The sequence below is a fragment of the Nannospalax galili genome, unplaced genomic scaffold (assembly GCF_000622305.1).
Source record: "Nannospalax galili isolate Female #2095 unplaced genomic scaffold, S.galili_v1.0 scaffold120, whole genome shotgun sequence".
In the NCBI taxonomy this organism is placed as follows: domain Eukaryota; kingdom Metazoa; phylum Chordata; class Mammalia; order Rodentia; family Spalacidae; genus Nannospalax; species Nannospalax galili.
The window spans coordinates 3,759,034-3,770,779 of NW_008350324.1; the positions used below are offsets into that span (position 1 = coordinate 3,759,034).

Below are 11,746 nucleotides of genomic sequence, written 5' to 3' on the forward strand. Positions count from 1 at the left end.
TTCTTTCTTTCTTTTTTGAGATGGTCTCACTAAATGTTCCAGACTGGCCTCAAACTCATAGCAATCTAGCCTCAGCCTCCCAAGTGTTGGGGCTCCAGGCATGTCCCTGCCATGCCGGGTTAGGCAGTGTCTTTCATTCTGCCCTTGGTTCGTTCATTCACATGTCTGCTTCACCCTCTGAATGCTTACTGTGGGCCATTCTGTGCCATGCACATAAGATACATTTAATGGTCACCAGAGATGGGGGCTCCTGTGTGGAGGAAGCTGGACCCATCCTCCACCTGGACCCCCCACACACACACCTTCCACACACACACACCCCAGGCCGCTCCAGAGCCTCCTGTGAGGGCTGCACGCTGCTGTCAGAGTAGCTACTCGCATGGGGCTGGCAGACACCACATCTGGTCCAGACAGAACTTGTGTTTCACAGGGGCTTCAATCCAGCCAGAGAAACTGAGCATGGTTTAATTATCTCCCACCCTGCCCCACAAAGGTGTGGAAAACTCTTGATTACTTCCCTCTGACAATTCCCCACCCAGCACCCAGTCCAAGGGCAGACGTTCCACAGACTTGCCAGCAGAGTCTTGTCCCAGCTGTGGCTCGGGGAGAGCTGTGGCCATGCTCCCCCTTCTTCTAAATGGAACCGAGGTGTGGGAGGGAGGGTGGGAACCAACAGCCCAGCCCACTCATATGCCAGGAGCCAGGCACAGCTCCACTTTGTGCCTCTCCATTGCCCTGGCATCTTCCATCTCTCTTCTTACCACCTCTGTGCATGATGCTCCTAACTCACTGGTGAGATAATACAGTGCCCGCAGTGGGCCTCGCTCCTCACTGCTCATCTCCCTTCTCTCCTCAGTTCTCCTCCGACCCCTTGGTTTTCCCACAACCCAAACTATATCTGGCCCCAATTCAATTATTTTTATCAAGAAAAGAGAGCCTGTGTCCACATACAGTAGTGAACCTGTCCTGGTTTCCTCATTTGCACACTCCAGCTCCCCAGCTCTCACAGCCTCCTGCAACCCCCTGACCCTACCTTCTGGGAGCTGCCCTCCAAGGTCCTCTCTCTGCCCCGGACTCCCAGGTAGAGCCCCTTGGTTCTCAGCCACTGAAGGACTGTGTGGCCCTTACACCTTCCCCCCTTCTCCTGTGGAATAGAATCGAGTCCTATGTTGTTTTGTTTGTCCCCAAACAAATGGTGCAGCTCACAGATCCATCTCCCTCTCTCCCCTCCTCTCAAAACTCACAAGCCATCCTGAGCGCAAGTTGTTTTATTGTTGTTTTCTTTCCCAGACTTTTAAAAATAACATGTGTCCCAGCCCAGCCGAGTGGCCCTCCCCCTGTGTGCGGCTCCATGGCATGAATCACCGCTGCTTCCTCGCCCTCCATCTCCCTCACCCTGCATCTCCACAGCCTTCCCGCCACATTGCTCTCCAGACACCACCTCTCTTGGCCAGAGCAGGGGTGTCTCCACCACTGATCTCAGGCCTGACATTTTCTGGGTCTCTCAGATGCTGAGGCCACACACCCCAGGCTGCACCCTCTTGGTGGGGAAAAGTAGCCACCCTTCAGCTGTCAGCCTGGTGTCCCTGGGCCTCCTCCCCAGGCCTCCTCCCAACATGAACAGGGACAGGTTTGGGGCTTCCCAGTGCCGTGGGGGTGGGGCTTCTAAGGTGTTCGTCTCTTGTCGGTTACCAGAAGCAACTTCTAGAATGCCACAGTCTTAAGAAGCCATCCTCCAGGATCTGTCTTCTCCACAGCCTCTTCCACCTTCTCCCTCCTTGGCTTGCTGGTTTCCCAGCTGGTGGCTCTGACTAGATACTCAGGAGAGAGTTAGTTAAAGGACAGAACTTGGTGATTGTGAAGGCAGGGGCCCAGGGAAGCAAAGTAGGAAGTCAGCTGCCTCCCCGTCCCCCTGGGGCATGGCTGCTGTGGAGGGTCACAGTGGCCCTGAAGGAGGGAGCTACATCCAGAATTAGAGACCTGGTCATGACAGGAAATGGGTCAGAAAACAAAAAAGCCAGGGTAAGGCCAGTATCTGCTAACAGCGTGGGTCACTCAGCAGTCAGCAGATGCTTTCTACAGCGTGCCCCCGGTACCAGGTGCCATTGGCGCTGTCCAGGTGGCAGCCATTTAGTGGTCCACCAAAGAGGTTGAGTGAGCAGGAGGAGGAGGGGCTTCCTAGAGAATAAAGGTAGAGACCATGGAGGAAGAAAAGGGAGCTGGGAGAGAGCAGATGCAAGCCCCTTGCCTGCAGGCGTGGAGGAATGCCCTGAAGTGGCCCACCCAGCACTCTGCTCCCTTCCTGCTGCTTAGTGTGGAGTCAGCGATTGTGTGGTTGCTAGAAGGTCTCCAGGCCAGTGGTGAGTTGCCTGGCTCTGGCTCAGAGCTTGTCATGCACACTCTGCCCAGTTTTCCCACCACTGGAGAGGACAGGGTTTTGCCGTGTGTGCCTGCCACCTCTGCTTTTACCGTCAGGCCCTCTCTGGAGATCTTTTGGTGGAGATCTTCATGAACTACACCTTGCATTTCATTCATTCTTGAACCTGGCACACTGAGCCCAGGTTGTATACAGGGTGGCAGTGGGACCTGCCAACCAGTGGGCCAGAGAGCCCCTGGCTGCTGTGTTCTTCCTGTATTTTAATAAAGTTTTATCAGCAGCCAGTCATGTGTCCATTGACACACTGTTTCTGGCTACTTCCCAAATACAGGGAGAGCTGGTAGTAACAAAGCCAAAACCAGTTGCAGTCTGACCTTTGTAGAAAAAGTGTGTGCCCCCTACTCCAAGAGTGGCTGTCCGCTGTCACTTTGTTGACCCTATGCCCTTGTCAGCTGCCCCGAGAACAGAAGGGTTCTAGATGGAGTGCTGCTGTCCGATGCAGCTCTGGGAACCATGCCACACTGGCAGTTTAGGACTGTCCTTGCTCTGTGTCCCTTCCTCACCAGGTCTGTCCTGTCTTCTGACTGGTGGTCTGGCCCACACCCTCCTGTTCTCCATAGGGTCTGTTTCCTAGGGATGTTGTCAGGAAACAACAGATAAGTGGTTCTGTGCTCTGCATGGAGAGCAGCACATGGCAGTCACGTGCCACTAAGACTCCCCTCCTCCCCATCAGCCAAGGGGCATGGTAGTTGCGTGAGTTCCCAGGAATTTTAGTAGAAGAGCTTCCTTTTACCCAGTAAGACCTGCCTCTCCCTTTCCCATCCTCCCGGCCACCACCCTGGTCAGATCTAGATTGCTATAACTTAAGATGTTGGGACAGGTGATGACTGGTTCCAGAGAACAGCCTAGGGCCATGTGAAACCGCTTGTGATGATACACAGTAAATCTCAAGGAAGCGACAGAGCCCTTTCTGTGTAAGCTCTAGGGAATGGGGGATTGGTGGCAGTAGAGCTCAGTGGCCATCCAGAGCCAGCTGTAACCTAGCCCAAGCAGGTACCAACAGACTTAAACAGGTGTGACCAGGCCCCACCAGGTGTGATTGATCTGAAACAGAAGTGACCAGGCCCAAGCAGATGTGAATAGTCCCAGCCATGTGTAAAGTCTTGATCTGAGTATGGCCACACCTGAGCAGAGGTGAACAGGCCCAAGCAGCTGTGGGCTGGTGGCAGGATTATCTTCTTCCTCACCCTACCTTCCCCTCCTACCACCCAACCACCATGGTCTCCAGGGAAGCCTAGAGCCCCACTCCTAGTGAGGCTCCCAGGGACAGTTACTTCCAAGCCAGAGGCTCTGAACTTGGTGGCATCTGGCAGCCCTGGGCCTATGCTCACCTTCCGGGTGTTGTAGAGTACCAGGTCCCATGCACTGTAGCCACAGCTGGGACACCCTGGATCTCTGTGATTTCTGAAGTTGTGGAAATAAGGGCCAAAAGTGAGGTGTGTGGCCAGTCAGTTCCTGCCCTGTTTTAGCCAATAAGAGGTCAGGCCTTTTCTCCCTGTCTCTCTTTAATGTCTGTCCTCTCCTCTCAGTCCTTCCTATCCTGGATCCGGCCACAAAGGATGTTAAACTGGCTCTGAACATCCACCTCTGGCCGGCCACATTCTCCTAACAATTTCATTAGCCTAAATTATCCATTTTATTTTCTTGTAATGGGATTAGCAGCTGAAGACCAGAGGGAGAGAGCAGCCTTGTCCATTAGCACACCCAGTGGAAGATTGTCTTGTCCACAATATGTGCCCTAGGCTGGAGAGGGCGCCTCCTCATCCCCTCCTTAGAGGACAAGGGGATCTGCCTCCCGATGAGCTTGCTACCCTACTTCTCGCTTCTTGTTTCAGACAGGGTCTCCCTGTGCTATGCAGGCTGGCTTTAAACTTGCTTGGTAGCGCTGACCAGAACTTAACAGTCCTCCTGCCTCAGCCTCCTAAGTAGCTGGGATTCCAGGAGTATGTTATCCCATAAGGTCCATCTGAATTTTCTTGTTTGACTCAGTAGCCAAATGGATTTGAGAAGTACTACATCTTCTCAGGCCCCCAGATGGACCTTTCATGTCACTAACACAGTAAAGACACTGACAAGGTCTGCAGCGGAAACAATGACTGAACTCTTTACAGATAGTACCCAGACTGAATCTCTATGCAGAATACCAACAGATGCCTTTTAGGACAGCTTTGAGCAGCATGGATTTAAAGGGCAACACCTCACTTTTAATCACTCTTCCATTGCCCTTCACTGGCTTCTTGGATCCTCCAGCACCACACACTCCCCATGATTCTGCCCACTCTGGCCCCATCGGGTGAACACACAGGCCTTGGTGCCGTGTTCAGCCTCCTTGGGAGCCCCACCTCACCACCCGATAGCCTCGTATGTTTCCACAGATTCATTAAACAAGCTAGCTTAAGCCTTGCTTCTCCAAGTGTAAAATGGGCCCTGAGTCCTAACAGCCTTTCTAAGGACTTCATGGAGCAGCACCCAGGTTACACTTCCTGTAACACCTGCCACTGTCGCTCAAGATGTGCCTGTTGGCAAAGTCAGAGGAGACTATTAGGTGCCCATTTCTATTTAGGTGTTAATATCTTCCTTCACACGTGTGTAATTTTTATATATTTAATACATTTTGTGCATGTGGGGAGGCGTGTCTGTGTGCGTGCGCGTGCACATGCAGGTGGGTCACCCATATGAGCATGTGTCGAGGTCAGAAGTCAGCATCCAGTCTTCCGTGATCACTCACTGCTTTATTTTTGAGACAAAGTCTCTGGCTTTTACATGGGGCACCCCAGTCTGGCTGGACTGGCTAGCCAGGAAGCTTCAGGGATCTGCTGGTCACCCCTCAGAGCTGAGATTACAGTACATACTACCACCCCAACATCCACGTGGGTGCTGGAGATCCAAACTCAGGTCCTCAGTCTGCACTTTATCCACTGAGCTGCCTCCCAGCCTCGTGTTTCTGATTTTTAAATCAGACATACATGGTGAGACAGCAGTATGTGAATGTGCCACTCATAAATCAATAGTGAATGCATATCAGGGACCCGTTCCCATAACTCCTTCTGGTGGGCACGGACCTCCTCAGGAGAACCAAACCTAATAACCACAAGTGTATAGTCGGCACCTGATGGGGTCAGGTGCCATGTCTGGTTTTTCCAGGAGGGCTTGTGTGCTCCAGAGGGGTTTGCTAGGCGCCTGCAGGGTCCACGGTGCCCAAACCCCAGCGCTCCTTATGATTCCTCCAGCGTGTCACAGTTAGCTCTGAGGCCTAGAGGACGATGAGGGTGGTCAGCGCCATCGGCTTCAGATGCGTCTGCGCTTGGGCAGACTGTCCGCAGGCAACATTATGGCCAGACTGCATCGTCATGCAGCGTGGAAGCCCCAAGAATCCACATTGTATGAATATGAAGTACTGCAAGAGCTGCAGGCAGGGCAAGGCCAGGGCTCAGCCTGAGGTGGTGCCGGCATCTGTGGTACCTACTGCCACCTTCTTTACTGTGTTTTGGCTTCGTGGCCCATATTTCAAAATCTCTTAGACTCTGGGCTACAGAATTTGTATTCTGAAAGGGAAACATGGCCAGCTGGGGTCCACATGGCCACCTGGAGGCCGTGGCTGGACTCAGCAGTCCCTGCCTGCTCTGGTGGAACATTGACCTTCAACATGTGCAGGCTTCCAGTCCTGTGGGAGCCTGGTTGCCATCCCACTACAGTTGGTTCAAAAAGACAGTGAGGGACCAGCATCCAGGATGGATTCACAGGCAATGGGGTTGCTGCTGTTCTGGGAACATTATGGATCTTGACCACCAGGCTGCTTCTCTCCTACCACTCCCCAGTGAGCTTAGCCCCCTTCACCATCTGTCTGGCCCTGGGAGTCATGAACTTGGGTATGGCTGGCCTCCTATGACATAGCTTGGTATGACACAACTAGACACAGCTTCCACAAACCTTTCAGGAACTATGATGACCAGCATAACTAGGCATTGACCCACCCATGGTCACTCCCTCTGAGGTGCAGAGCCAGGCCAGGGTCCACTGCCTTCTGGATCCTCTCACTGGAGCCACTCAGGAGAAGCCCTGCATTCCTCTCAGAACAGCCCCAACTCACCCCAAGTGTCCGTTTAACTGCTCACCCCTAGGATCGCCCATCTAGAAAAGGAGTCTGCGCTTGCCTGGCAAGGGCCCTGGGAAAGGCCATCAAGAGAGCTAAACGCCGCCCTCTGCTCCTCTTTTCTCACTTACTCAGAAACCAGGTGATTTTTCAGCCTTTGAGAGGCAAAAATGAAAGGGAGTGTTGGCTGATGGCGATCGGGTAACCTTTTTACACCGGCTCTCACCAGACCGAAGCACTGGGTAATTGGAAGAGTTCAGTGTAAAAGGCGCTCTTTAAAAAGAGCCAGCTCAGGGACAAAGAGAGAGAGACTCCACACTTGAACGTGGCTCCATTAACCTGGGCCACCGTGTCTACAGTCTTGCTTATCTGTGGCTCTGGGGGGATAGAAGCACCCCATGCAGGCAGTGCTCTGCTATGTACACCTCAGCCCAGGTCATCTTTGGAGGAACCACCTCTCCTTTCCCAGCAAGCATGGGACCCAGCACAGGTGTGGCCCCAGAATCCACTGCAGAAGAGTGGTTTACCATCAGCCCATTTGCAAGGCTGGAGATGGGACAGCACAGCTTCAATGCAGCGGTCTCTGGAGACTTAGCGTTAGCCCATCCCAGCAAAAGTGGGTAGGTTTTTTTGCCGGCACTGTGCCCAGCCTCCCTTACCACTAAAGCCAGCCACAATGGGCAAAGGCCAGGTTTGTGTCTAGGTGACAGTGGGCCTGGCCCTCTACTTTGCCACTAGAGTATTCAGCCACACTCTGGGAACCCTAGGGGAAGGGGGCTAAGGGACAGGACCACCAGCAGGGCAGCAGCCAGCTCGTGTTCTCATCAGATCCCAGTTACTGGGGAGAGATCAGATGGCCTAGGGGCTGGCCCTGGTCTGTTAAGAGAGGTACTGTCATTCCGGAATGAGAAAAAGCAGATATGTTGCCTGCCTGCGGCCTGGCAAGATGACTCACCCCAGGACTCTGCACCTTGCATGTTCCAGGCCTTGGGCTGGTTGGTGTAGACAAGGTCACATGTGGACACTGAGAACCAGACTGCAGGCCTAGGGACCTACCACTCACCTTGAACCCAGCTCTGCCACCTGCCACCTGGGAGGAGGACTGAGTGACCAGCCTAGGTTTCCTCCTCCTGTGGCAGTACCTTGCTCACAGGGGACTTCTGAGTTTACACCCAAGGTGCCCAGCACGTAGGTCCGATGCCAGTGACAGCTTGCTGTGCCATGAGTGTAACATGACAGTTGCTGCTGGGGCAGGGGCAGGGGCAGATTTGAAGGACTTCTGCACAGCAAGAGGAGGCCTGCAGCTTGTTCTCATCACAGAGCCATCCCTTTATTGTGTTGCGGTCACAGCACTGCTCTCTGGGTCCCTTGGGTGGCAGCAGACTCTTTTCAACAATCCCTAGAGCGCAGGTGGGGAGAGGATCTGCCAACACACTTCACCACGTGACTCTTGACACTCAGCCTGGGACTCTGCTTCTTCCTGAGTTCCAAATAGCTAGCACTCAGGAGCAGGATGTCCTGACTGCCCCTTGGTGGCGACATACAGTTAGGCCTGCCTTTAGGCCTGCCCACTCAGCCTGAACCAGGCTCTGGAGCAGCAGTGTCACATCAGGCTTGGTCTCTCTAGAAGTCTCTATACATTCTCCCTCTCTTCCTTCCCCCTGACCAAGGGAGGGAAAAGGAAAGGGGTAATTCAGCCCTTTTCAGTAGCAGGCTGGGCCAGGTCTGTGCAGGGTGTGTCTGAAGGGTGCAGGCTACATCAAGCCTGCCTTGGCCTGTGTGTGCAAACATGCCTTGCACACCTGACTTGTTTCCAAGACCGGGCATAATTGGCTCACCTCCCCCAACACACGGGCGCCCCCTCCCACCTCCCACACCTCAGAAGAAATTAGAAACACCACACAACAAACTCCACTTATTGTAAACCCTTGGACCCACCACCAGTCATGTGATGGCGTGGCAGAGGGGGTGGGGCCTCAGTGCTGGAGGAGTAATTGGTGAACCTGGGGTGAATGAAATAATTGGAAAAGTGAGGTGTGAGTTTGTTAGGGAAGTGTGAGCATGGGGGAGGGGCGGAGGCCATGTTTAAAGCCCGCTCTGGCCTCCTTATTCACAGCTTCTGATACAGTAATTGCTATTTTGTGGTTTCTATTATCTACACAGTGGGGAGCGTGCGCAGCTCTGTCCCCCGGCGCGAGGTTGGGCTGAGGGATGAGTCGCTGGGTGGGGTGTTTTCCTTCCCTCCCTCGCTGGCCCCTGCCCAGCCTCTCCCTGCTGACCATGGCCTTGGCTCCCAGGAGACAGAGTTCACGTGGAACTCCCTTCAAAGACCTCTTTTAAAACAGCCCCATGGACCTCGCTAGCAGATAAGAGCCTTCATAACGGCTGATATTTAATGTCGCTTATCTCCACAGAGCGAAAGGTACTTCATCGATTTTTTTTTTTCATCCCCACCCTTCTTTTTGCTTCTTAATTCTGTCTATCCCTCTGCCATCGTTAGTGTTGGTCTTCCATGATCCTTCATCACAAAGGCACCTGGAGCATCACTGACCAGCACTGTCCCTGGGGACCAAGGACAGGAACTCGCCTGTGCCTTGAATCCAGCCACTTTTGCTCTTTGTCCCTTGGATTTCTCATCTACTGACCAGAGGCGGTGACACTGTTGACCCCAGCATTGTATATTTCAGGGTGACGGCTTGCAGAGCTGGCAGGCCACAGGTCCTCCTTGGTAGCTGGGGTGATGGCAGCAAGGACAGTTTCCTGAAGCCTCCACCATTTCCAGAAGTATTCACAGACAATTCGTCCCTTTCTTCTTCTCCAGCTTCTTTCTCCACCTTTTAATTATTTTCCTCGCCTTTCTCCGGACCCTCAGCTGCTTACCATGCACCGAGCATCCACAGCTAGCAGCAGGCTGCAGAGGGGAAGAATTAACCTCAGCAGTTCCCCCTTCCTCTCTCCCTCTCTCCCTCCTTCCCCCTCACAGCCAGGCAGAGGGAGGGAGTGCATGGTCTCTCTCCCTTGCCCTGTGATCCTGTTTGGATCACTGGGTCCCTAGGATATGACTTTCTCAGCTACCAAGCTCCCCCAGCCCCTGAATACACACTGGGCTCTTGCTTCCCCCTGGACCTGGCCACATTTGGGGAAGTAGCTGGTCAGGAGGGGGTTGAACCCTTGTGTGTCAGAGCAAGTGAGTGCAACACCTGTTCCATTCCTAGCAAGAGCCAGCTGCTGCTTCCCTGGAACTCGGTTTACTTGTCTGTTAAATGGGGTAGTAAGATTTGATGTGATTAATCTCACAGCCTCTTTCTCCCAACCATCCCTGACTTTCCCCTCAGTCTCCTCTTTTCATTCTAGAAGTGCCTCCAGCTTCTATGTGGGCAGGCACTGAGCTCCAGGCTGCAGGTGCTGCCATGAGCAGTCAATCACTGTGGTTTCTTCTGTTGTTGAACTGACTCCACCCCAGAAGAGACTGGTCAGGACAGAATAGGTGGTGGCGTTGTAAAAGAGCAGACAGGTGCTCTGGGCTTGGGGCAGTGCTGGAGAGCCAGGGAAGACACCTGGACCCAGTCAGTGACACCCAGCCTGGTTGTCCCACACCTTCTAGCCTTCTCATATGGATGTGAAGCCCTGGGCTCTCAGGGTCCCTGTAGGTGTCCCTGTCCAACCCAGTGACTCTAAAGAACTGGTGACCAGTGAGCTGTTTCTGTGGACCAGCCTGCTGGCTGACCTGTCCCCGTGTCCTCTTTGCTCCCTGTCCTGGGCATCCCTGCAGAGGCTGTATGTGCCATGGGATGTGCTGCCTTTAGGTGGCAGAATAAAGCAGGGTTTGCCTGGTACATGCTTCAGCTCCAGCCGTCTCATCCCACCTGCCTCAGCCTCAGTCCCCAACCCGGCCCCCTCAAGTCAACCAAGAGCCCCTCTCACAAAGTGTCTGGCCAGACTCCTCTCTGCCTCCCTCTCCTCCCAGGGAGACTGGCCTGGTCTCCAGTTTTGTTCCCAGCGGCCTGCACAGAGAAGGCATGGGGAGGGGGAGCTGGGCTGCCGGGGAGAGCCAGAGCAGACGTGCAGATTCATTTTGAGGCTTCATAATGCTGCATTTACACACCATCCTGCCTTCGGAAATGGGACCGGCAGATGCCTGGTCATGCTGGCAGGGCTGCAGGTTAACGCCTCGGATTGAGCTTATATCATTTTGCAAGTGCTTATGGCCTGTGCTATGTTCTCTACCCGGTTGGTCCTTGGCCCAAAGCATCCCAACCCACTGTGTATGGATGTGTGGACCTGGCGGCCGCGCATGTGTGTAGTTTTTCAAATAAAATAACACCTCTCTTCAGATGCCATGCACATTAAATATTTATCAGTGACAATTTGTGCGTATATATTTGATAAATGGACATTAGGAGGGGTTTGGGGTGGAATGAGATGAGGAAGCCAGGGAGGTGCTGAGGAAGCACAGTCCTTTTGTCCTGGAGTCTCTGCAATGTTTAGCTTGGTAGAGAGGAGAGGGGCGACCCGAGGATGGGCTGTGCTATCTACCTGATCAGTTTTTCTTTGCCAGAGCGTTGCCTGACTGGCTTAGTAGATATCAGAAGGGAGCCTAGGAAGGGGCATGGAGTTCAGAGGAAAGAGCTATATGTTTTTAGAGCCTGAGTCCCCAAGCATCTTCGGGCCCTAGATCCTGGGCTGACTGAAAGGGCTCCGTGCTGGCTTACGCAGCATGGAATCACTCACCTCAGGTTTGCCGTGTGCCTGGGTCCAGATGCAGAGGCTGACTGGGAAAAGCTCAGGCTACCCTCCCAGTCCTGTGTCACACAAGCAGCCACCTCACTCTAGCTGGCTCATCCCATAGGAAAGGACAGGCGTCCAAGTGTCCCCCAGGTAGCAGGAGAGGAACCTCCAGCCCGATGCTGCCCTCCCTCCCCGACTTGGTGGCCAGCAAGGAGAAGGAAGCCACACCTGCCACAGGAGTGTGCCTGGGCCCATGGGTATGCCTGCTTGCAAGCAGCTCTCTGGTAGCCTGCAAAGATCCGCTTCCAAGACTCAGCCCTGCACCCCACCTCTTATGGGTCCCAGTACTAACCTCTGATGCTGGCGTTTTGTCTCTAGCACCTTTGGGGAACTGAAGACAGTGCGCCTGCCGAAGAAGATGACAGGGACAGGCGCACACAGGGGCTTCGGTTTTGTGGACTTTGTCACCAAGCAGGATGCAAAGGTGA

The 11,746-nt window shown here is 53.7% G+C and overlaps 1 protein-coding gene and 1 long non-coding RNA gene across 3 annotated transcripts in view; one reads left to right on the plus strand and one right to left on the minus strand.

The window, feature by feature from the left end:
• The window catches only part of Rbm19 (RNA binding motif protein 19), a 115,734-nt gene that overhangs the window by 64,688 nt on the left and 39,300 nt on the right, over window positions 1–11,746 (plus strand). For both annotated transcript variants that reach the window (XM_008847469.3, XM_008847468.3), the window contains exon 22: window positions 11,637–11,742. In XM_008847469.3, the coding sequence (XP_008845691.1) occupies window positions 11,637–11,742 (106 nt within the window). The remainder of the gene's footprint in view (window positions 1–11,636; window positions 11,743–11,746) is intronic.
• Window positions 8,906–11,700, minus strand: LOC115072771. Its single transcript, XR_003851785.1, has 2 exons — window positions 11,611–11,700; window positions 8,906–9,441 (listed from the first exon to the last, which is right to left on the minus strand). It is a non-coding gene; the product is annotated as an uncharacterized LOC115072771 (long non-coding RNA).